General features: G+C 41.5%; 1 protein-coding gene across 1 annotated transcript in view; it reads left to right on the forward strand.

The window, feature by feature from the left end:
* Window positions 1-26,296, forward strand: part of LOC134349946 (interleukin-1 receptor type 1-like) — a 33,316-nt gene extending 7,020 nt beyond the window's left edge. Inside the window, exons 3-9 of the mRNA XM_063054899.1 lie at window positions 5,063-5,231; window positions 5,891-5,953; window positions 7,316-7,445; window positions 14,505-14,653; window positions 16,132-16,275; window positions 19,394-19,561; window positions 25,230-26,296. Coding sequence (XP_062910969.1) covers window positions 5,063-5,231; window positions 5,891-5,953; window positions 7,316-7,445; window positions 14,505-14,653; window positions 16,132-16,275; window positions 19,394-19,561; window positions 25,230-25,576 — 1,170 coding nt within the window. The 3' untranslated portion in view covers window positions 25,577-26,296. The remainder of the gene's footprint in view (window positions 1-5,062; window positions 5,232-5,890; window positions 5,954-7,315; window positions 7,446-14,504; window positions 14,654-16,131; window positions 16,276-19,393; window positions 19,562-25,229) is intronic.
* Window positions 26,297-26,989: the final 693 nt, after the last annotated feature.

Genomic DNA, 26,989 nt, shown 5'->3' on the forward strand with positions numbered 1-26,989 from the left:
ACAATATGATGGAGTTCAACTTGAGATTTGACAGGGAGAAAATAAAGTCTGATGTAGCAGTATTTTAGTGGAATAAAGAAAATTACAGTGGTATGAAAGAGGAGTTGGCCAGGGTAAATTCGAGCAATGGTGTGTGTTTCTGTGAAAAGTGAGGAAGGTGCAGGATAGATGTATTCCAAAAACAAGGAAATACTCAAATGTCAAAATTGTACCACTGTGGCTGACAAGGGAAGTCAAGGCTAATATAAAAGCAAAAGAGAGAGCATGCAACAAAGCAAAAATTAGCAGGAAGGTAGAAGATTAGGAAGCTTTTAAAAGCCTACGGAAAGTAACTGAGAAAATCGTTAGGAGGGAACCGATGAAATATGAAAATAATATCAAGCTGGATCGAAAACGCCTTTCAAATATATATATAAAAGAATAAAAGAGAGATGACAGTGGATTATAGAACCACTACAAAATGAGGCTGGAGAAATAATAATGGGGACAAAGAGATGGCAGTTGAACTAAATGAGTATTTTGCATCAGTATTCACTGTGGAAGACACTAGCAGTGTGCCAGGTGTTGAAGGGTGTGAGGGAAGAGAAGTGAGTGCAGTTACTATTAAAAGGGAGAAGGTGCTCAAAAAGCTGAAAGACCTAAAGTTACATAAGTTACCCGGATCAGATGAACTGCATCCTAGGATTCTGAAAGAAGTAGCAGTAGAGATTGTGGAGGCATTAGAAATGATCTTTCAAGAATCTTTGGACTCTGGCAGGGTCCCAGAGGACTGAAAAATTGAAAATGTTACTTCACTCTTTAAGAAAAGAGGAACGCAGCAGGAAGGAAATTATAGACCAGTTAGCCTGACCTCAGTGGTTGAGAAGATGTTAGGTGTATTTAAGGCAGAGCTTGATAAGTTCTTGATTGGCCATGGTATCAAAAGTTACGGGGAGAAGGCTGGGGAGTGGGACTGAGCCATGATTGAATGGCAGAGCAGACTCGATGGGTCAAATAGCCAAATTCTGCCCCTATGTCTTATGGCCTCATTATAACCTCTCCAGCGTCATTTTCCAGTGTTCTGATACCCACTCTCCACTCTCATCTGCCTTTATACTCTTCCTAGATCTGAAAACTTTTGGTATCCTCTTTCATACTATTAGCTAGCTTACTTTCCTATGCCATCTTTTTTCTCCTTTTGGCTTTTTTCGTTGCCTTCTGTTGGATTGCAAATGTTCCTATTTCTCTAACTTCCCACTAATTTTTGCTATATTATATGCATTCGCTTTTGTTTTTGTACTGTCTTTGACTTCCCCTGTCAGCCACTATTGCCTCATCCTCCCTTTAGACTACTTCTTCATCTTTGTGATGTATCTATCACATGCCTTCTGAAATGCCCCCAGAAAACCTAGCCATTGTTGTTCTGCTATCATCTATGATAGTGACCCCTTCAGATCAATTTTGGCCAGCTCCTCTCTCATGCCTCTGTAATTCCCTTCACTCTACTGTAATACTGATGCCTATGATTTTTATATTCTCCATCTCAAACTGCAGGGTGAATTCTATTATATTATGATCTTGAGGGGTTCTTTAGGGTCTCTAATCAAATCTGGTTCTTTACACAACACCCAATCCAGAATTGCCTTTCCCCAAGTGGGCTCAACCACAAGCTGCCCTAAGAAGCCATCGCATAGGTGTTCTGCAAATTCTATCTCTTGGGATCAAGCACCAAACTGATTTTCCCTATCTATCTGCATATTGAAATCCCCTATGACTATTGTAACATTGTCCTTTTGACATGCCTTTTCTATTTCCTGTTGACATTTATATCCTACATCCTGGCTACAGTTTGGAGGTCTGTATTTAACTCCCAGCAGGGTCTTTTTATCCTCGCAGTTCCTTAGCTCTATCCAGAAGGATTATACATCTTCCAATCCTATGTCACTTCTTTCTAAGGATTTGATTTCATTTTTCTTTTTTTTACCAACACAGCCATCCATCCCCCCCCCCCACCCCCCTGCATACTGGCCTGTCTTTTTGATATAATGTGTATCCTTGGATATTAAGCTCCTAATTATGATCTTTTTTCAGCATGACTAAGTGATGCCCACAAAGTCATATCTGCCAATTTCTTACTCTGCTACAGGATCATCTACCTTATTCTGTATACAGGTGCATTCAAATTAAACACCTTCAGTCCTGTTTTCATCATCCTTTTTGATTTGTCCCCCATGTTACACTTCAACTCATCCCACTGACTGCAATTTTGCCCTATACCTACCTGTCCTTCCTCATTGACTCACTACACACCTCCAGCTATTTGTACACCAACTGCTCCATTCTCAGTCCTATCATTCCAGTTACCATCTTTCTGCCAAACTTGTTTAAACCCTCCCCAAAAGCTCTAGAGAACCTGCCCCCTCAGGTTCAGGTGTAAATTGTCCTTTTTGTACAGGTCATACCTTCCCCAGAAGAGATCCCAATGATCCAGAAATCTGAAGCCCTACCCCCTGCACCACTTTCTCAACCATTCATTCATCTGTACTATCATCTTATTCCTGCCCTGACTAGAACATGGTACTGGGAGTAATCAGGAGATTACAAGGAGATCCTGCTCTTCAGCTGCTTTGCTAACTCCCTATACTGACTGCGCAGGACATCTTCCCCAATTCTACCTCTGTCACTGGTGCCAATGTTCACCACAAACTCTAGCTGCTCACCCTCTGGAGAATATTCTGCAACTGCTCTGAGAAGTACTTGTTCCTAGCACCTTGGAAGTAACATACCATCCTGGTGTCTCTTTTGCGCCCACAGCATCTCCTGTCTATTCCCCTAACTATCAAGCCTTAGAGTCATAGTCATATAAAACTACAGCACAGCAACAGGTGATCCATCGCTGAACCATTTACACTGCCCAGTCCCATGGACCTGCACCTGACTATCGCCCTCCGTACCTCTCCTATCCATGTACTTAAACTTCTCTTAAACGATGAAATTAAATTTGCATCCAGCACTTGCACTGGCAGCTCATTCCACACTCTCACCGTCCTCTGAGTGAAGAAGTTTCCCCTCGTATTTGCCTTAAACATTTCACCATTCACCCTTAACCCATAACCTCTAATTGTAGTCTCACCCAACCTCAGTGGAAAATGCCTGCTTGCATTTACCCTATCTATAGCTCTCATAATTTCATATACATCTATCAAATTTCCCCTCAATCTTTTACATCCTAGGGAATTAAGTTCTAACCTATTCAATCTTCCTTTGTAGCTTAGTTCCTCCAGTCCTGGAAACATCCTTGTAAACTTTCTCTGTATTCTTTCCATCTTTTCTGTAGGTAGGTGACCAAAACTGCACACAATACTCCAAATTAGGCCTCACTGATGTTTTATACAACTTCAACATAGTATCCCAACTCCAATACAGTTTATGAAGGTCAATGTGCCAAAAGCTTTCTTTACGACCCAATCTACCTGTTATGCCACTTTTGATGAATTATGGACCTGTATTCCCAGATCCTTTTGTTCCACTGAACTCCTCAGAGCCCTACCATTCACTCTGGTTGGTCCTCCCAAAGTGCAACACCTCACACTTGGCTGCATTGAACTCCATCTGCCACTTCTCAGCCCTTTTTTCAGCTGGTCCAGATCCCATTGCAAGATTTGATGGTCTTCCTCACTGTCCCCAATCTTGGTGTCATCTGCCAGTTTGCTGAAACAGTTAACCACATTACCATCCAGATTGCTGATATAGATGACAAACAACACCGGACCCAGCACCAATCCCTGCGGCACTCCACTAGTCACAGGCCTCCAGTCAGAGAGGCAATGACCTTCCACCACTCTTTGTCTTCTCCCGCAAAGCCAATTGACTACATCATCTTGAATGCTAAGCAACTGAACCTTCTTGTCCAACTCCAACACAGAAACTTGCCAAATGCCTGGCTGAAATCCATGTTGATAGCATCCACTAACAAGCCTTCTTCAACTTTCCTGGTAATTTCCTCGAAAAACTCTGATTGTTTACACATGACCTACCATGCACAAAGCTATAATCAGTCCCAGTCTATCCAAAGACTCGTATATCTTGTTCCTTAGCCTACCTTCCAATAACTTTCCTACTACTGGTGTGAAGCTCAACGGTCCTTAATGTCCTGGTTTATTCTTAGAGCCTTTCTTCAACAGTGGAACAGCATTAGTATCTCTATTGCTCTACCTGACTTTACCCCTCCCTGCTGAAACTCACAGCCAGTCACAATGTTACCTGCTAGGCTGCTGCTGCTGTGCCCTGATAGGTCATACCCCTAGTAGTATCCAAAGGCTTATACCTGTTACTGAGGGGAGTGAGCACAGGGGAATCCTGCACCAACTGCTTATTCACCTTACTTCACCTGGTGGTCACCCATCTACTACCTGAAGCCTGCACTTTGGGTGTAGACTCACACTTAGTAAAAGTCTCAGTTTTTTAGTCTCCCAGACGCTCCTGGGTAAATCTAGTTCCAGCTCCAGTTCCTTGACCTGGTTGGTCAGGAGCTGAAGATGGGTGCACTTCCTGCAGTTGTGATCATCAGGGAAATGGTTAGCAATCTTGCGGTCCCTCATTTTGTAGAAGAAGCATCCCACTGCCTTAACAATCATCCTGTTTGTACTTGTTATACTTTTGGCTCTGACTTCTTAAGCTTAAGTTCTACAATCAACTAAATAAGTCCAAATGACTCAGCTCCGTTTGCCTCTGCCTGTTCTCACCAAGGCCTGCCCACTGTAACACAGATGATGAACTGTATTCTACAGAAGGGAGGCTCTGCTCATTTTCTCTGCCATTAGGTTCTGTTCTGATTCTATAAATATGAACTTTTAATTGGAATACTGTATTTTAAAATATTTCTTTCATCATCATTTTGACAAGTTTGTAAATAATTTAAAAACTTTGCTATAAGCTTAATATTTTGCTGACTAAATGGCTTAAATTCCCATTGTCAGGATGTTGCATGTGAACTAGAATATTAAAGTTGCAGACTAAAATGAGTTTTGGATACTGGAAAAAAAGGGGCAATATATATCTGAAGTATTGATTTCTTTTTCAGGATTGTAATCCTATTAAAATTGACAATCAGAGCTACTACAGTCTTTCTGAAAAACTGCTCATTAAAGATGCAAGCCAAGAAGATGATGGAATGTACACATGTGAACTTGAATTTGTGCACCATGGCAGGAAGTATAAAGTAACAAAGACAACAGAATTGAAAATAAGTCGTAAGTCGATTGTTAAACTTACAACTCTTCATCCAACCATGCAAAACACACACATTTTCAATTTGAGAGCCCCATTTGTAAATGCTTAGGATGAGAACTTTTATTGTTAAGCATATAAGGACAATGCCTGCACTTAGGTATAGAATGGCATGAGAGAATTGAAGAAAAATATGGCACATGAAATAATTTATCATATGGATGAGTTCACTTAATAGAAAGCTATCAATTTACTTTCCATACTTCATGGGTGTATAACTTGGAAGGTGTGTAACTAGTTGTATAACTATTTTTTTGTTTTCTGTTAATTATGTGCCTTGCGCACTAAATTCAATGTCTTTGTTTAAGTGCCCAGTTCCTAAGGCTTGTATTTTAAGATTTCACATATGTTCTCTAAAGTAATGAACAATATTTATATACTTTTCTAAACTTATGAGAAAAGGCACAGTGCACTTGCAGATGATTTAAAATGTTGACGGCTCTGAGGATGCTTGATTCCTAAAAATCTTTATAAGCAGAAGAATGATCCACAGCCTATATTGTAAATTAAATTTGTGCCTTATCCAAATCTTTTATGTCTTTTATGCCTTGCTCTGTACATCTGAAGATTTATGTTGTACATTTCAGACCATGATCCTAACATTTTGAATTGGTTATTTCAGCAATGAAAGTGATATATCCAGACTTGATAAGTCCGATAAATAATACAATTGAAGCAAGACTTGGTAAGAAAATAAGTTTTGTCCTCCATGATTTTTTTGTGTCAAATATTCCTTACGGTGCTTCTATATAAATTTTAAAACTGATCATAAAGAATTACTAACTTTTCACCCCAGAGATTATTTGATTAAAATACAACAAAAAAAAAATCAACAGTATCTGACCATCTCACTGGCTGGGGGCATAGTGGCATCAGCGCCAGACTTCGGAGCAAAGGCTCCCGAGTTCGAATCCAGCCGGCTCCCTTGCATGCTTTCCATCTGTGCTGGGTTGAGCGTCCAGCTAGCAATTCGGCCTCGTAAAAATAAGAAAGCCTGCTAAAAGAATGCTGTCATGACGGTGTTCCGATGGCTCCAATTGGAGTTAAGGGCTTTCTTCTTCTTCTTGATGATCTGTGTAGTGTAGTACTACACTCTCATAAAGTAATACTATTTAAAAGGCGGTTGATACATGGAGAGGAAATGCTCAGAGGAGTACATGCAAATCAAGGGCAAATGAAACTAACTTGGATGGGCAATTTGGTGAGCATGCGTGAGTTTGGCCAAAGGGCTTGTGTCAATGTTGCGTTACACTGTAACTTATAACTTTGAGCAACATTGTTGTTTAACAGTTAAACTTTGGTCACTCCAAGTGACTGCTTTTGGAGGCCATACAGGATGAACAAAAATAATAAATAGGAATGAATTATAGAATTATCCAATCGTTGTAATACAAGAAGAGACTCTTTGACACATAATATCTGGGTTAGCTCTTTACCAGAACAACTCCCTAATTCTACCCACTAGCCCCCTTCTCTGTACCTTGATTTTTTTTCTTACACAGTGTTTTGATCTAATTCCCTCTTGAAGATCACTGAATTATTTATAAAATGGAAGTAGCCTGTGAAGTTATGGCATAAAAAGGCTACCCGCCCTCTTTGGAAGTATTTAAACTTGTGGTTTAAAAAGTCCAAAGTGGCAGCTGGTAAGCAAGGAATTGAATGTCTTAAGGCAAAGTATTTAAAAGGAATTAACTATTCATTGTGTTTCCTATACTGAAGCTGCAACATAGGTGTTGTCTTCAGAAACAAACACTTTATTACTGCATAATTTGCCTTGTGATGGCAACTGTTCAAATAATAGTATGTATTAATCTACATTACTATGAGATTAATTAAATTTATATTGTTCTCATCATCCAACAGTAATTGCCAAAATGTTAAACATCATATCCTCAAGATATTATTGATAAAATCTGCAGCTTTAGCAAACTTACCAAAGAAATACTATGCAGTGATATTTAGGAGTTACCTCTTAAAGCTGAAATGGGAAAATGCTTTTATGACTAAATTTCCTTCATACTGTCTGGTTTTATGATTTGTTACACAGGTTCAGAGCTGAAAGTGACCTGTGAAGCTTATTTCGGATCTGGTAACATGTCTTTTCTGAAGCTTTTCTGGGAAGTGAATGCGATGAAGATTCCCACAGATGAATCCAGAATTAAGCAAGGGCTTCTACTGTGAGTTTAACTTTAAATAGTTGGCTAATATGAAAATTTGATGATGAAAGCGTGGATACCAAAACATTTTAAAATATTTCTCTATTTATTTCCTTATCATAAAAAAATACATTGCTGAACTTATGCCATACTCTGATTGATTTCTCCTGCATCCATCATGCAACAAAGTAATCAAAAGGTATAAACTAATGTCAAATAAATAATTAAGGTTCTTTTCTCTCCATAGCCATACAGATATAGTTTCTATGCAGGGCTACCTCTAAATGGGATACGAGAGAAAACAGAGGTTGGATTGTCCCGCTGGAATTTGCCTGATCTTTTGGGTTGAATTGGTGATCAGAGCCTTAGGAAGATGTGCTTCCCTTCGACCTCTGGATGTGTCATGTACAGGGCAATGCTTTTAGGAAACATTCCAGTTTAAAGTATAAACACAGTTCTATCTTGGCAGATAGACATTAAAAATAATTCGAAGTTCAAAGTAAATTTATTATCAAAGTACGTAAATGTCACCAAATACCCCGAGATTTGTTTTCTTGTCGTCATTCACAGAAGAGCAAAGAAATACAGTAGAACCCATGAATGACTGCACTGAAACAAAGATTGACAAGCAACCAATGTGCAAAAGAATACAAACAGCAAATAGAGAATTTAAAAAATAAACAAATAAATAAATAATACAGAGAACTTCAGTTGTAAAGTTCTCGAAAGAGAGCCCATTGATTTTGTTCAATGATCAGTTTTGTGGTGAATGAAGTTGTCCACGGTGGTCCAGGAGCCTGATCGTTCAATGGTAGTAACTATTGCTGAAACTGGTGTATGGAACCTAAACCTCCTGTGCCTCCTTCTCGAAGGTAGCAGTGAGAAGAGAACGTGGCCTAGTTGGTGGTGGTCCTTGAAGATGGATGCGGCGTTCCTGTGGTAATGCATATTGTAGACTTGCTCAGTGGTGGGGAGGGCTTTCCATGTGATGAACTGGTCTGTATCCACCAATTGTTCTGTAGATTAATCTGCCTTGGGCACTGCTGTTTCCATATTAGGCTATGTTGCAATAAGTTAGGATACTCTCCACTGTGCACTTATAGAAGTTTGTCAAAGTTTTTGATGATATGCCAAATCTGTGCAAACATCTATCCTCTAATATGACACTGTCCAACTAACTTAAATATAGCATTAAAGCTGTATGTTGCCCCATAGTCACAAGTATAAAGTGACACAGACTTGTGCTGCACCTGTGCTGATGGTGATTGTGGAGGAGTTGTTGTCGCCAATCCATACTAACTGGGGTCTGCAATTGAGGAAATCAAGGATCCAGTTGCACAAGAAGGTATCAAGGCCAATGTCTTGGAGCTATTGATTAGTTTTGAGAGGGTGATAGTGTAAAATGCTGAGGTGTAGTCAATGAAGAGCATCCTGGTTCGTGCATCTTCACTGTGTAATTGTTCCAGAGTTGATTGAAGAGCTAATGAAATGGCACCTGCTGTTGACCTGTTGTAATCATAGGTAAATGGGAGCAGATCCAAGTCGCTCCTCAGGCAGGAGTTGACATGCTTCCTGAGCAAGCTTTCAACGTACTTCATCACTTTTGGATGATGTAAGTACTACTACAGCATGATGTAAGTACCACTACATAATAGTTATTGAGTTAGGTTACCACCTTCATCTTGGCATCTTTAGGCATCCTGAAAACATATTAGTGGTTAAAACTACAGTTTTATTGCATTCAGCTGAAATTCTATTTTGTTTAGAGTCATACGGTCAAGGAACTGTACAGCACTGAAATAGGCCCTGTGGCCCAACACCTCCATGCTGATCTTTTTACCTGTCTACATTAATTCTATTCAGCCAGATCATATCTATATCCTTTTACAGATTGATTATTTATGTGTCAGTTGAAAGGCATCTTAAATGTATCCATATCTGATTTCACCACTTCTTCTGGCAGTGCATTCCAGATGTCAAAACATTTCCATGTTAAAAAAAACTTTCTCCTCAGACCGCTTTTAAAACTCTTACCCATCTCCTTAAACCTCTGCTCTCCTGTTTTTGATATCCCTACAATGTGAATAAGATTTGAACTGTCTGTCCTATTTATGCCACATCACTCAGCCTTCTCCACTCGAGGGAAAACAAACCCTGCCCACGCAGACTCTCCCCGTAACTAAAGTCCTCAACCCAGGCAACATCCTGGTAATTCTGTTCTGCACTCTCTCCAGTACAGTTGGATCCTTCCTTTAGTGTGTAACCAGTGAAGTACGTCATACTTCAAATGCAGCACAACCAGTCTTTTGTAAATTTGCAACATCATATCCCAACTCTAGAACCTGACCAATGTAAGCCAGCATTCCGCATGCCTTCTACACCATCCCATCAACTTATGAAGGAGAAGGAGGAGAAGGTCAACATTATTTGCCATATACATTCACATGTATTAGAAAATTTCTATGGTGTATTGGCACCACATACAATGAAAAATAACAACTTTCAACAATTATGAAGAATAAAGAGTTATATAAAAATAAGGTTAGCAGTACAGACATGGAATAATATGGCTTGGCTTCGCTTCGCGAGAGGGAAGATTTAGGAAGGGGGCTGCCCATGCCTGCTGCAGGCTCGCTAGTGGCTGAAGAGGCCAATTCGGGACAGGCAGGTCCAGCCACAGCGGCTGCAAGGGAAATTCTGTTCTGGGTTTGGTGCTGCTGTGTCATGGTTCTTCCTCCTTCCCCTTTTGTCCTCAATGCCAGCCCAGCGTGCATTCTTGAAGGAGGAGACAGAATGGTGAATGGTGTGTTGTCAGGCCTCGCGATCGGAGGCTAGATTAGACCACTGGCTATGGTCAATGTGACAGGCACCAAGGGATTTCTTCAGCGAGTCCTTGTACCTTTTCTTCGGTGCCTCTCTGTCACGGTGACCAGTGGAGAGTTCGGCATACAGCACAATCTTGGGCAGGCGATGATCCTCTATCCTGAAGACATGCCCTGCCCAGCACAGCTGCGTCTTCAACAGCCTGGCCTCGATGCTGGTGACCTCCGCCTGTTCGAGGAATTCAATGTTGGTGACGAAGTCACTCCAGTGGATGTTGAGGATGGTGCGGAGGCAGTGCTGGTGGAAACGCCCAAGGAGTCATAGGTGGTGATGGTAGGTGACCCACGACTCGGAGCCATACAGGAGGGTGGTCATTACAACAGCTCTGTACACGCTGATCTTTGTGCCTTTCTTCAAATGCTTGTTGTTCCAGACTCTTTTGTACAGCCTGCCGAATGTGCTGCTTGCCTTTGCCAGTCTGTTATCAATCTCTTTGTCGATCTTGGCATCTGACGAGATGGTGCATCCCAGGTAGCTGAACTGGAGGCCTGTCTTCAGCTCTACCTCACCGATGGTGATGCGGGGAGGGTGGCAATCTTCCTGAGGTGCAGGCTGATGAAGAACTTCTGTCTTCTTCAAGCTGACTTCCAGTCTGAAGAGCTCGGCAGCCTCTGCAAAGCAGGATGTTATATGCTGCAGGGCTGTCTCTGTGTGGGCAACAAGGGCAGCATTGTCCGCGAAGAGTAGCTCTCAGATGAGTTGCTCCAATGTCTTGTGCATAAAAACCAGCATGTATTTACAACATAAGCAGCATTATAAAAAGTGGTTTAAAATGTTTATGGTGAAGTGCAGTGACTGAGATAATAGATAGAGGGGTGGTGGGGTGGTGTTGAAGGGAAGCTAACTAGAATGGTTAATCAGATGAACTGCTTGGGGGGGGGGGAAGAAACTTTTCAGATAGCATGAAAAATTTGTTTTAAAAGGCTGAGAGTGCTTTCCGGAAGGGAGCTACTGGAAAAGGTAGTTTGCTGGGTGGGTATTGTTCACTATGTTTCTGCTTGCCCACTTCTTTGTCCTGGACACATACAGTGATGGTAGACTGCAGCTAATGATCTTTTCTACTATCCTGACCGTTTGCTGTAGTTTTCATGTATTATGTAGAACAGGGTATCAAACTCATTTTAGGTCACAGGCCGGATTGAGCAAAATGCAACTTCATGTGGGCTGGATCAGTTGTCCACGTGCTTCCACAGCTTTCGTTGCCTTCATTTTTTCAACCTGCTCTCATGTGTCTCAGTCTCTGCTATAACTACCAAGTGTGTCACTTTATGAATTTAGTTTATGAAGAAGATTGCCTAGCAAGCATTATTTTTATGATTAGTATTAACTTATAGTTGTATGCTACAAGAAAGTTGTGATGAGAGAGAGATAAACGATGCTATCTTGGCTAAGATTGTTTTGGGAGCCACACCCTTTCCATTAATAAACCATTTGAAATCGAACATTAGCAGACACAAATGTAGACCTAAAGAAACAAATTGTAAATGTAGGCTACACAACTGCACCAAATTTTTATTAGCTTGCTTCCAGCAATCAAACTCAGACAATGAACACAGTTAGCCTCTAATTTTTATTGAAGTGATCACACTTACAATAATAGAATAGTCAGAAAATGAATGATTCACAATATTATAACACTCAATATTTCAAAATGCATTTTGCTTACATGTCGCAGTGCATCGAACAGTGTCACTCATTTTTCACTTGCTGCTTCCAGACACCTGACATCTCTTGGCTTTAACCAGCCTGTCAATGTCAGGGACCAGTTTCTGGGCAGTTGTGATTTTCATAATGTCATTTAGATGTCTGTGTGTCAGCAGCGAGCGCAGTTTGGACTTGTTAATGTTCATTATGGAGAACGCCTGCTCACAGAAATATGATGTCCCGAACATGCAAGGGATCTTTGAGGCAAAGTCTGTCATCTTGGGGTACATCGGTCCCAGGTATTGATAGAATGAGTCCAGACCCACAGTCTCAAATTTATATTTCAAAGCTGAGTTACACTGAATTTCAGTTAGTTCCATTTGGTTTTCCTCCAGCACATCTGATGCTGTGTTGGTGGCAAACGGCGATCAAAATAGTGAGAATTCCTTCTCAAGCTGAGTGAAGACTTGGAAACGATTCTGAAACTCACTTTTCAGCTGTGATATTTTGTCCTTGTACCTGTCCATATTGTCATTATTCCCATGAGCGACACACACAGACTGCAAAGAGGGGAAATGAGCTGGGTTGCTCCGGGATAGTTGCATCTCCCACAGGCCTAATTTAATTTGAAAGGCACGAATGCTGTCGTAGTATTCCATAACAAGTTTGTTGCGGCATTATATGTTAACATTAAGCACATTTAGGCATCCGTTAGTCTCATGAGACCACGGATTTTCACCTTGGAAGGTTTGCGCAGGCCTGGGCAAGGTTGTATGGAAGACTGGCAGTTGCCATGCTGCAAATCTCCCCTCTCCATGCCACCAATGTTGTCCAAGGGAAGGGCACTAGGGCTGATACAGCAGAGCAATGTGTGGTTAAGTGCCTTGCTCAAGGACACACACGCTGCTTCAGCTGAGGCTCAAACTAGCGACCTTCAGATCACTAGTCCGACACCTTAACCACTTGGCCACGTAAGTGCTCGGTTATATCCACCAAAAATGCAATATCATGAAGCCAGTCTGGGTCATCCAACTCTGCCACTGGCTTCCCTTTCTCGTACATGAATAGTTCAGTTTCCGCACATAATTGAAAAAAACGTTTGAACACAACCCCTCTGCTCAACCAGCGGGCTTCAGTGTGGTAGGGTAGGCCGTGTCCAGTATTACTTTTGGACAAAAGATTGTCAAATTGCCGATGGTTGAGTCCCTCGGCTCTAATAAAATTAACCGTTTTGATTACTACATCCATGACATTGTCCATTTTCTGGCTCCTGCTACATAACGCCTCTTGGTGTATAATACAATGAAAATTCCAGAATTCCTGCTCTAGATTCTCTGTCTGAACTTTCTCTGTGAGTTTCACAACAACATCTGCCTTTTTCCCGACCATGGACCGTGCGCCATCTGTTGCCACGCTGACAGCGTGACTCCAGTCAACCCCCAGTCTGTCCAAGGCCTCGATGAGGCTGGAGAAAATGTCGTTCTCCATTGTGGTGTTTGTCATGGGTACCATCTCCACAAACTCCTCGGTGATGGTGAAAGATGCATCAACACCACGAATAAATATTCCCAATTGAGCTACATCAGTCACGTCGGTGCTCTCATCAATTGCAATAGAGATGGCAATAAATGACTTCACTTTGTCTTTTAGTTGACTGTTCAAATCTCCTGCAAGGTCCCCGATTCTCTCTGCCACAGTATTTCTTGACAAGCTGATATTACCAAAAGCCTGTCTCTTCTCAGAGCACACCAGCTCAGCCGTCGTCAGCATGCATGCTTTGATGAACTCTCCCTCTGAGTATCGCTTCGACGCAGCAGCTATTTTGTTGGCAATAATATAGCTGGCCTTGACAGCTCCATCATGAGTCTCTCGACTTTTGGTGAACACTGATTGCTGTTTACCTTTTGTGTTCTGAGTCGTCCTGTGTACTTGTCACATTTTTCTCCGTGTGACGTCTCATAGTGTCGTTTGATATTGTACTCTTTTGCCACTGCCACTTGTTGCGAGCATATCAGACACATAGGTTTGCCGTTGACCTCACAGAAGAAAAAACGATCTTTCCAATTATCATTGAATATCCAACCTTCGATGTCAACTTTTCTTTTCTTGGAAAGCATTTTGAACCACAGCTGCAAACAGTCTCAGCCTTGCTACAGGTGTTACTTACCTGTGTACCCTGTGTGTTTATACTGTGTCTGACAACATTAGTGGGGCCCTAGTGGTCTTCAGTGCAGGTGCTGCCGATTGTTTTCTAAGTACACACAAGCTGCCGGCGCAGCAGGCGGTACAGACAGCGATGGGAGAGAGAGCGGCTGCCGTACAGATACATAATAGATGGTCGTGAATATACATTTTTTCCTCCAAATCATCCTGCGGGCTGGTAGTTTGACACCCCTGGTGTAGAACATTTGAAAGGTAACATTGCAATTCAAATACAATGTTATTTTTAAAACAACAAACCCCAGAAGTTAGATTAGTTTGATTTTCTAAAAGCAAAGGAAAGTTGTTATTTGCCCTGACAAAATCCTTACTTTAATTGTATTGTTTTCACAGCCGTAAAGAAGGAACTGGTCATGATGTAGTTAAGAAGAGAACGCTATTTATCTCTAAGATCACTGAAGAAGACTTTCAAACAAAATTTTATTGTTTCGCAAGCAATCTACGAGCAAAGAGAGGGGCTTTTGTAAAAATTTCACGCCAATGTAAGAATTTTCTTTTAAAATAATAATTTTCCATATTTTGTTAATTAATGAAGCAAATAGTATTTGTATATGTGACATTAAGTCTTGGGACACTGTTAAGATCTGTTCTTATTTATTGAGAGCTAGGGATTAATATCTTTAGTGTGGTCCAAAAATAGATACTCTATGAACTCAAAAGGAATTTAATTCATTTTTGCTTGTGAAACAAGTGTCAACTGTGTCTGTTGTTCTATTTGGCTTGTGTTATGTCCTCAGTGTCTTGCCAAAATCAATTATTGTTAAAAAGACATTAAGTTGAAGTGGGTGACTGAAGTAATTCAAGTAACATGGAATTTTTTGGATAGCTTTATTGAAGAGCTGAATTTTATTCTATTCTCTCCATGTATTATTTTGAAACTGCTTCTTTAAGTATTCTGAAGGAATATATTCTCTGCACATTGCTCAATGCTGAATTCCTGTTGTTAGTATTGATCCTTTTCTGTTACACCAGCATTGACGAATGAGTCAGTGGCTGCACCTCTGTTGCTGAATTGGTTTGTTTTGTGTAACTCGATTTCCTCTGTATTCAGTCTCATCCAGAACCTGTTACACCAATCAAAACTAGTCCTAGTGTGACTCTGCATTGCTCAGTTCCAGCTGGCGCCTTTGAATCACAATTCATTAGGTTAAGTTCTGCTCCAGAAACTTCCGCCCATTAACTAGGGTGATAAATCATACAATGCTGCATTATCAGAAGTGCTGCTGTTTCTAGTGGGGCATCTGTAAAATATTCCACACTACCACTTGAAAATGAGCAGGAAAACATCCTAACTGTTTTTAATCATCATCACTATCATTAAAATAGATTAGCTGATGATATATCTTGTTGTTTCTTCAAGAGCAGGTTGCTCCTGCTTTATGTTACGAGAGCAACTACATTTTGTAGCTAGTTATCTCTCGCCAGGATCCTAAACATTGTAGCAGACATGCTTGCTTCTGTACTGAAAACATGTTGCAATCATTACCAATAAACTGAATGTTACTTCCTGCTCCTTTATCCAAATCTTTGGTATATCTTTTAAATAGTTTAAGTACTTATCTTCGCAAAACCTCACTAGATGGTGACATAGATGTGTATTTCCTTACTTTCTATCTGTCAACTAATTGTCAGTCCAAGCAAGTATTTTACACCCAATCCAACATTTTATTTTGTACACTATCATCTTACTTGAGATTTATGCAAAGGATTTTTGATCATTCAAATGTACCATCAAATTCTCCTTTACCTGCTCAAAAAACTCTGAATTTTCCAAACATGATTTCCCTTTCATAAATCCATAGTGACTTCGTCTAATTTCATCACATCCTATACAACGGGCTGGAAGTTTTCTATTTATTGATATTAGGCTAAAAGGCTTTCTTAGTCTCTGGCCCATGTAAGGAAATTTAATGTATTATTCAAATATTCTTACAGTTAAATTCTTTCTTTCTTTTTCTAGCACCAGATTGGATATCTGATGCAATTAAAATCTTAATTCCACTGATATTTGGGTTACTAGCCTGTACAACAGTATATGTTATTTTCAAGGTTGATATTGTCCTTTGGTACAGAGATTCATTCGAATCCCATAAAGTAATTAATGGTAAGTACAATATTATTTTTATTTACCTTGTTTGTTCACTTCAGATTTTAAACGGTGAAAAGTTCATAAATATGAGCAATTAAGAGGCATTGTACATCTAACACAAAATATCATGCTGTTTTCCTTTACTACTTCCATTTTATTGACCTTCCTATCTTTTCCATTCAGTTATACCCAGTAGATTATCCATTGGTTATTTTATAACTATATTAACTTTTTATGTGAACAGATTGTTAACTTGTCTTCCAGTTTCTTACCAGGGGACCAACAAGATAATCTGGGAATTACCATTCCATTTCCGTGAACACAGTTTCCCAGCCAGATATGGAGTAAAATAGTAGAATGCCTCAGCAGGCTAAGTATATCTGAGGCATGACAAGCAGTAACTGTTTCAGGTCTAGGTCTTTTCATCAGAGCAGAAAAACAGAAAGTGAGTCCAAAAGGTGGGGAAAAGTGACAGAGGAACAAAGAGAACTCCTTACAAAGTAACATGATGGGATTATTTTAATCAAAAATCCTGCAGTAGATCAAAAAGGGTGATTAATCACTACATGCTGAAACACGTGCTGGTCTTGACATCAGTACTCTCTTCATGTAAGTGAATAAAATCACTTCGGGTAGATTTCTTTATGAAAACTTTGATCTAACCTTACCATTAAACACAATGGTAATAAACATAAATTCTGCATATCAAATATCATGCCATATTACACCATGTTATGCAGTCTCAGTTATATCTACTTTATGGCCAGCATTTCACTCATTCTATATTTGATTTAAAAATATTGCATTTATTTCATTGGAGAAACTAGAGATTTGATGAATACTTTCCACAGCACCTTCATTCAGTGGGGGTGGGTGGCAGTTGGGATGAGGGCAATCTTCACGATTCAAATGCCTGTCACTTTAATTCTCCATCATATTTCCACTGACTTTGCTGTCTTTTGCTTCCTTTTTGCACCAATGTATGCCCAATGCACCTCAAATTAGCATGTTAATCAAAAGAAACACCCTGGTTTCCTTGGCTACGTAAATCTAGCAAAGACACTTTCAAGTCCCACCAGACTCATGAGATTGAGACGGCTCGTCCCAACCCAAACACCGGTTTGTGTGGACACTGTGTAGTTTACTACCCTGTTACAAATTAATGCTACAAATAACAGACAGTACACTGCATACGATTAAAGGAATTATATTTATGAATATCAACTAAAGGGTTAGTAAAGAATAACAAAAAGAAAAGGGCCCATTCTAATTAAACAGTCAAATGTGTACAAGTTGGATTTCATCTTGAACTTCTCTGTCAGTCATGCGCTGGGCCCTCGGTCGGCGTGAACACCCACATCACCTTCCGAACATCGCTTGCAATCCATCTCAAACAAATGGGTCTCCCACCAGATCGTATGCTACAACAGATTCTCCCCAGTGGCTTCTCTCTTCATCTCCTCTCAAACAAAAGCCCCAAGTCCAACAATATTGTCCCTCACCAAGAAAATTTCCTGCTAATTGGATGGCACACATTCCACATCATCCCTCATCTTCAGCAATAGCCCAAACAGGCCGAAAACAGAACAGACTGCTCTTACAGAGCTGCTAAATGAAATACCTACAGCACAACAGTAAAGATGTGAACACAAGCAATTAACAAAATACTCACTTTCTCACTTCTCTATTTTTGATGAAAGGGCTTGATCCCAAGTTGTTGATTCAGTTTCTCTCTGCACTCATGCTGTGCGACCTGCTGAGTGTTTTCAGCTTTCTTTGCTTTAGCTTTAGATTTCCAGCAACTGCTCTTTTCTTTTGCTACAATTATACAATATCACTTGGGTTTAGAGATTAACTCCTTCGTGTGTAACATCACTGATTTGTTATTCAATGGCTAGTATAGCCTGAGTTTAGGATAATATAAAGTAAGTAGTTTTATATAAATTTTGACTTATTGTACATCGAACATAGAGCAATCCAGAATCCTTCAGCTCACAATGTCTGTGGTGACCATGATGTCAATTTGAACTGCACGTTACAGGTACATGGTCTACAGCGGACAGCACAGTAGAGTGGCAGTTAGTGCATTGGTTTGCAGTGCTAGCTGTAAGATTGGGGTTCGAGATCGCATCAGTGTTTGTAAGGAGTTTGTATGTCTCCCCGTGACCGCATTGGTTACCTCTGGGTACTCTGCTCTCCTCCCACATTCCAAAAATGTATGGTTAGGACTAGTGAGTAGTGGGCATGCTAAGTTAGCTCTGGAAGCCAGCAACATCTGTGGGCTGCTTAGCACAATGCTTGCTGATTTGATTTGTATCAAATAATACATGCCATTTTATGTTTCGATGTGCATGTGACAAATAAAACTAATTTTAATCTTAAATCCCTCTATTCCCTGCCTGTCAAGGCATCTACCTTAAATGCCTTTTAAATGTTGCTATCAGATTTGCTTCCTCCACTTCTCGGGCAGCATGTTCCAAGCACTCACCTCTCTGTGTGAAAAGCTTGCCTCATAAATCTCCTTTCAACTTTCCACCTCTCAGCTAAAAGCTATGTCCTCAAGTATTTGACATTTTCATGGGGGGGGGGGGGGTAGAATTTGATTATTTACCCTGTCTATGCCTATCATAATTTTATATAATTCTAACAAATTGGCCCTTCACTTCTAACATTCCAGAGAAAATAATCCAAGTTCATCCAACATCTCCTTATCTCTAATACCTTCTAATTCAGTCAAAATGCTGTCGAACATCTTCATCATCTCCAAAGCCTCCACATCCTTCCTGTAGTGCCTAAGCAGAACGACACATGTTACCCTGAATATGGCTTAACCAGATTATTATAGAACTGCACCATGACTTGCCAATTTTCATATTCAGCACTTTGACCAATGAAGGCAAGTTTCTCATGTGCCTCCTTTACCACTCCATCTTATGAAACAATACTTATAAAACGTCACCGGTCACAGACCTCCAGTCAGAATAACATACCTCCGTCACAAACCTCTGTAGAATTGGAGAATTTTACTGATTCAAATTACAGATTGAATAGTGAATATCCTTACAATATCTAGAATTAATATGTACTCATTATCTATTATTATCTTTATAAATAACTGCTCATATCCCTATAGATGGGAAGGAGTTTGACGCATATGTAATCTATCCAAGATCTGAGAACAAAGGTCAAAAAGAAAACTGTAAAGCAAAGTACTTTGCTGTTCACATTTTACCACAAGTACTTGAAGAAAAATATGGATACAAACTATTTATTTATGGCAGAGATGATCTCGCCGGCCAGGGTAAGAAACCTAACATTGGGAATGACTAACAATGCAATTTAACGTATTTGAGTTTTACTTGTAAGAAATGAAATGTTGTAAGATTTTCTTTCTAGTCAGTTGTATTAAAGAAAAAATGTATTCTAGCCATTAACTGAATCAGAATAACAATGAAAAATAGAAACTTTGATTTAAAAACGTAAACACGAGGAAATCTGCAGATGCTGGAAATTCAAGCAACACACATCAAAGTTGCTGGTGAATGCAGCAGGCCAGACAGCATCAATAGGAAGAGGTACAGTCGACGTTTCAAGCCGAGACCCTTCATCAGGACTAACTGAAAGAAGAGCTAGTAAGAGATTTGAAAGTGGGAGGGGGAGGGGGAGATCCAAAATGATAGGAGAAGACTGAGGGGAGGGATGGAGCCAAGAACTGGACAGTTGATTGGCAAAAGGGATATAAGAGGATCATGGGACAGGAGGCCTACGGAGAAAGAAAAGGGGGAGGGGGGGAAAACCCAGAGGATGGGCAAGGGGTATTGTGAGAGGGACAAAGGGAGAAAAAGAAGAGAGAGAGAGAAAGAATGTGTGTATATAAATAAATAACAGATGGGGTATGAGGGGGAGGTAGGGCATTAGCGGAAGTTTGAGAAGTCAATGTTTATGCCATCAGGTTGGAGGCTACCCAGACAGAATATAAGGTGTTGTTCCTCCAACCTGAGTGTGACTTCATCTTTACAGTAGAGGAGGCCGTGGATAGACATATCAGAATAAGAATGGGACGTGGAATTCAAATGTGTGGCCACTGGGAGATCCTGCTTTCTCTGGCGGACCGAGCGTAGGTGTTCAGTGAAACGATCTCCCAGTCTGCATCGGGGCTCGCCAATATATAGAAGGCCACATCGGGAGCATCGGACGCAGTATATCACCCCAGCTGACTCACAGGTGAAGTGTCACCTCACCTGGAAGGACTGTCTGGGGCCCTGAATGGTGGTGAGGGAGGAAATGTAAGGGCATGTGTAGCACTTGTTCTGCTTACAAGGATAAGTGCCGGGGGGGAGATCGGTGGGGAGGGATGGGGGGGAACGAATGGACAAGGGAGTCACGTAGGGAGCGATCCCTGTGGAAAGCAGAGAGGGGGAGGAGGGAAAGATGTGCTTAGTGGTGGGATCCCGTTGGAGGTGGCGGAAGTTACGGAGAATAATATGTTGGACCCGGAGGCTGGTGGGGTGGTAGGTGAGGACAAGGGGAACCCTATTCCTAGTGGGGTGGCGGGAGGATGGAGTGAGAGCAGATATGCGTGAAATGGGGGAGATGCATTTGAGAGCACTCTGCTTTGTTATTCTGCTGAGTGTATGCACTTCAATGGGCCCAAAAGTGTATGGATTTATGATGCCTTTCCTGCCATATGCGGTGGAATATGCCATTTCTTCATGTGTATATGTTGTTTGTACACTGTATTTAATGTAGATACTTCTGTTTATTTTGTAATATGGTTGTTAGGCAGAGAGAGAGAGATTGAGCTGCCAGTTGTTCACATTGGGCAAAATAAAGGCATGCGTTAGTCTTGCGAGACCATGGATCTGCACCTGGAAAGTCTTCACTCTCCAGGGCGCAGGCCTGGGCAAGGTTGTATCGAAGACCGGCTATTGCCCATGCTGCAAGTCTCCCCTCTCCACGACACCAATGTTGTCCAAGGCAAGGGCATTAGGACCCATACAGCTTGGCACCGGTGTCGTCAGCAAAATAGTACATAGCTATAATGGTGTCTTTTGGTAGATATCGTTTTGTAAATATTAGCAGTTTCTTTTGCTATTTTCGCTCATTTTTGCAAGTTAGTTTTTTTGATGCACCTAATAAACAACCTTGCATGAAAGTTCTAAGCAACTCCAGCCATTTTTCTTTGGTCATAACCCACGTATTGTATCAAAATTGATCGGACAATTTATCACCCATGGGAAGTTAGAACCAAAATGATGAAAAGGTAACTGTAGTCATTCCCCTGAATAATAAGTTTACCGTCCTGGATACAGTTGGCGGGGACGACCGACCAGGGGTGAGCCACGGTGGCAGGGCTTCCGGCACTGAGTCTGACCCTGTGGTGCAGAAGGGTGGGACGGAGAAGACAAGAGCTGTCGTCATTGGGGACTCTATAGTCAGGGGAGCAGACAGGAGATTTTGAGGACGTGAGAAGGACATCTGCATGGTTTGTTGCCTCCTGGGTGCCAGGGTCTGGGATGTCTCTAACCGGGTGCATGACATCCTGATACGAGAGGGGAAGCAACCAGAAGTCGTGATACATGTTGGCACCAACGACATAGGCAGGAAGAGGGATGAGGTCCTGAAGTGTGAGTTTCGGGAACTAGGCAGAAGGTCTGAAGAAGAGGACCTCACGGGTGGCGTTCTCAGGATTGCTGCCAGTGCTACGTGACAGTGATGGTAAGAATTGGGGAAGATGGCAGTTGAATGCGTGGCTGAGGAGTTGGTGCAGGGAGCAGGGTTTTAGATTTTTGGATCATTGGGATCTCTTCTGGGGAAGAGATTGGATGGGTTGCACCTGAACTCGAGGGGGAGCAATATCCTTGCAGGTAGGTTTGCTAGCATGGTTCGGGAGGGTTTAAACTAATTTGCAAGGGGGATGGGACTCGGAGCGATAGAGCAGTAGAAGAAGTTCATGGAGTAAAAGCCAGATCTAACATATAGAGAGACTTTGAGGAAAGAGAAACAGAATAAAGGGTGTAAAGGTAGGAAGGTAGTAGGGCTAAAGTACGTGTACTTCAATACAAGAAGCATCAGGAACAAAGGTGATGAACTGAGAGTTTGGATGCATACATGGAATTATGATGTAGCGGCCATTACAGAGACTTGGCTGGCACCAGGGCAGGAATGGATTCTCAATATTCCTGGATTTCAGTGCTTTAAAAGGGATCGAGAGGGGGGGAAAGTGGAGGAGGGGTGGCATTACTGGTCAGGGATACCATTACAGCTACAGAAAGGGTGGGTAATGTAGCAGGATCCTCTTTTGAGTCAGTATGGGTGGAAGTCAGGAACAGGAAGGGAGCAGTTACTCTATTGGGAGTATTCTGTAGGCCCCCTGGTAGCAACAGAGATACCGAGGAGCAGATTGGGAGGCAGATTTTGGAAAGGTGCGAAAATAACAGGGTTGTTATCATGGGTGACTTTAACTTCCCCAATATTGATTGGTACCTGATTAGTTCCATTGGTTTAGATGGGGCAGAGTTTGCTGAGTGTGTGTCCAAGACAGATTCCTGTCACAGTATGTTGACAGGCCAACTAGGGGGAATGCCATACTGGATCTAGTATTAGGTAACGAACTGGGTCAGGTCACAGATCTCTCATGGGTGAGCATCTGAGGGACAATGACCACCACTTCCTGGTCTTTAGCATTATCATGGAAAAGGATAGAATCAGAAAGGACAGGAAAAATTTTAATTGGGGAAGGGCAAATTATGAGGTTATAAGGCTAGAACTTGCATGTACTACAGACATGTGGTCGATGTTGAGGGATCTCTTGCAGGATGTTAGGGATAAATTTGTCCTGGTGAGGAAGATAAAGAATGGTAGGGCGAAGGAACCATGGGTGACAAGTGAGGTGGAAAATCTAGTTAGGTGGAAGGAGGCAGCATACATGAGGTTTAGGAAGCAAGGATCAGATGGGTCTATTGAGGAATATAGGGAAGCAAGAAAGGAGCTCAAGAAGGGGATGAGGAGAGCAAGAAGGGGGCATGTGAAGGCATTGGTGAATAGGGTAAAGGAAAACCCCAAGGCATTCTTCAATTATGTGAAGAATAAAAGGATGACAGGAGTGAAGGTAGGACCAGTTAGAGATAAAGGTGGGAAGATGTGCCTGGAGGCTGTGGAAGTGAGCGAGGTCCTCAATGAATACTTCTCTTTGGTATTCACCAATGAGAGGGAACTTGATGATGGTGAGGACAATATGAGTGAGGGTGATGTTCTGGAGCATGTTGATATTAAGGTAGAGGAGGTATGGGAGTTGTTAAAATACATTAGGATGAATAAGTCCCCGGGGCCTGACAGAATATTCCCCAGGCTGCTCCACGAGGCGAGGGAAGAGATTGCTGAGCCTCTGGCTGGGATCTTTCTGTCCTCATTGTCCATGGGAATGGTACCGGAGGATTGGAGGGAGGCGAATGCTGTCCCCTTGTTCAAAAAAGGTAGTAGGGATAGTCCAAGTAATTATAGACCAGTGAGCCTTACATCTGTGGTGGGAAAGCTGTTGGAAAAGATTCTTAGAGATAGGATCTATGGGCATTTAGAGAAACATGGTCTGATCAGGGACAGTCAGCATGGCTTTGTGAAGGACAGATCGTGTCTAACAGGCCTGATAGTGTTCTTTGAGGAGGTGAGCAGGCATATAGATGAGGGTAGTGCAGTGGATGTGATCTATATAGATTTTAGTAAGGCATTTGGCAAGGTTCCACATGGTAGGCTTATTCAGAAAGTCAGAAGGCATGGGATCGAGGGAAGTTTGGCCAGGTGGATTCAGAATTGGCTTGCCTACAGAAAGCAAAGGGTTGTGGTGGAGGGAGTACATTCAGATTGGAGGGTTATGACTAGTGGTGTCACACAAGGATCTGTTCTGGGACCTCTACTTTTCCTGATTTTTATTAACGACCTGGATGTGGGGGTAGAAGGGTGGGTTGGCAAGTTTGCAGACGACACAAAGGTTGGTAGTGTTGTGGATAATGTAGAGGATTGTTGAAGATTGCAGAGAGACATTGATAGGATGCAGAAGTGGGCTGAGAAGTGGCAGATGGAGTTCAACCCGGAGAAGTGTGAGGTGGTACACTTTGGAAGGACAAACTCCAAGGCAGAGTACAAAGTAAATGACAGGATACTTGGTAGTGTGGAGGAGCAGAGGGATCTCGGGGTACATGTCCACAGATCACTGAAAGTTGCCTCACAGGTAGATAGTGTAGTTAAGAAAGCTTATGGGGTGTTAGCCTTCATAAGTCGAGGGATAGAGTTTAAGAGTCATGAGGTAATGATGCAGCTCTATAAAACTCTGGTTAGGCCACACTTGGAGTACTGTGTCCAGTTTTGGTCGCCTCACTATAGGAAAGATGTGGAAGCATTGGAAAGGGTACAGAGGAGATTTACCAGGATGCTGCCTGGTTTAGAGAGTATGGATTATGATCAGAGATTAAGGGAGCTAGGGCTTTACTCTTTGGAGAGAAGGAGGATGAGAGACATGATAGAGGTATACAAGATATTAAGAGGAATAGATAGTGGACAGCCAGTGCCTCTTCCTCAGGGCACCACTACTCAATACAAGAGGACATGGCTTTAAGGTATGGGGTGGGAAGTTCAAGGGGGATATTAGAGGAAGGTTTTTTCACGCAGAGAATGGTTGGTACCTGGAATGCACTGCCTGAGTCAGTGGTGGAGGCAGATACACTAATGAAATTTAAGAGACTACTAGACAGGTATATGGAGGAATTTAAGGTGGGGGGTTATATAGGAATCAGGGTTTAAGGGTTGGCACAACATTGTGGGCTGAAGGGCCTGTACTGTGCCGTACTATTCTATATTCTATGTTCTATATTCCAGTTTCCCCCGATAGTTTCAGTGTACCAACAAGTTACAATCTGCTCACTTGATGTTCATAGTCTTTTATAATGACTTTTATCTATGTTTTATATTTACAGCTGCAACTGAAGTGATTGAAAATAATATACGGAGAAGCAGGAGACTGATTATCATTTTGACTCAAATGACTTCAGCTGATGACCAGGCATACTCTGGATTTGAACGCCAAATTGGATTATATGAGGCTTTAATTGAGGATGAAATTAAAGTAATTCTAATTGAGTTTGAGAAATTTGAATGCTTGAGTGACTTTCCAGAATCCATAAGACACCTCATTCAAAGAAATGGTACCATTAAATGGAAATCAGGTGAAACAAGTAAACTTGATGCAGTTTGCTCGAGATTTTGGAAGCAAGTGAGATACAAAATGCCAGCACGAAAGAAGACACTGGCTGGCTCTGTTTGATTCTACAAGGCACAAAATGAAGGAAAAACACAATCTGTGTTTTATTCTTAGTTTTATGCCCTATTAATTGAACTGATATGGACTTCAGTGTTCACAACTTCTAATGTTACCAATTTCTAGCAGTGTTACAATTAACTTTAGAGATAGGATTTATGCATTTTTAGACTGTCCTTCTCTACATTATTATGTTGACATATGGAAAGGTAAACCTTTATCAGGTGGATTTTTAATGGGGATCCTTGCCCACCAGAGCCATCTGTTGGAAAAAAAACCTGCACCTGTCCTGTTGTTTTCTAGTCTGCTGAAGTTAATGAATCCAGATCTGTGGTCTCGGTGTGCAGTGTCCCATATGTTTGTAGCAAGGATCTGTAAGTTGAAAAGTTTGGCCACTATCATTGTATTTTAATTCTTCAAGATTTTGTTTATGATATAGTCATTGATTCTTTCAATCTAAACTAAAATTATGTAAAAGTTCTTGGTTTTAGTTTTATTTTATAAAATATAGTTTTAGAGATCCTCTGCATTGACTAGAACATAGAACATAGGAATCTACAACACATTACAGGCCCTTCGGCTCACAATGTTGCACCGACCCATGTAACCTACTCTAGAAACTGCCTAGAATTTCCCTAGCACATTTCTCAATGCTTTATGTAACTATCTAAGAGGGTCTTAAAGGACCCTATTGTATCCACCTCCACCTCCACTGGCAGCAGTGCATTCCACGCTCACACCACTCTCTATGGGGAAAAACTTACCCCTGATATCCCTTTCATATCTATTTCCAAGCACATTTAATGTATGCCCCCCTTGTGTTAGCTATTTCAGCCCTGGGAGCTGGGAAAAAGCCTCTGGCTATCCTCACAATCAATGCCCCTCATCATCTTATACACCTCTATCAGGTCACCTCTCATCCTCAGTTGCTCCAAGGAGGAAGGCCAAGTTCATTCAACCTATTCTCATAAGGTATTCCCTCCAATCCAGGCAACATCCTTGTAAATCTTCTCTGCACTCTTCCTATAGTATCCACGTCCTTCCTGTAGTGAGGTGACCAGAACTGAACTGGTGACTACCTGCTGATTTCTTCACAGTTTTGACTGACTCAACAAATTAAATATATTTGTGCAAGTGTTATAAGTTAATAACGGAAACAAGAAGGAGACATTCCGACTGCCCAATCAGCGGCAGGAACAAGTCACAGCAACAAGCTTTCTGGAAGGTCAGCAACACTTGTTTAGGAGTACAGAAGGCACAAGCGGGGCGGCCATTGTTGGGAGGAGGCCAGTGGTGAGAGTAAGGGTTTCAAGCTTTAGCTCAAAGGAGGCTTCGGCTCAGAAAAGTCATTGGCTCTGGGTAATCTTCTGTTGAGGTTCCTATTCTTTCTCTTACGGTACCAAGTGTAGTAAATGGCCA

The sequence above is a fragment of the Mobula hypostoma genome, chromosome 7, assembly GCF_963921235.1.
Source record: "Mobula hypostoma chromosome 7, sMobHyp1.1, whole genome shotgun sequence".
NCBI classification, from domain to species: Eukaryota; Metazoa; Chordata; class Chondrichthyes; order Myliobatiformes; family Myliobatidae; genus Mobula; species Mobula hypostoma.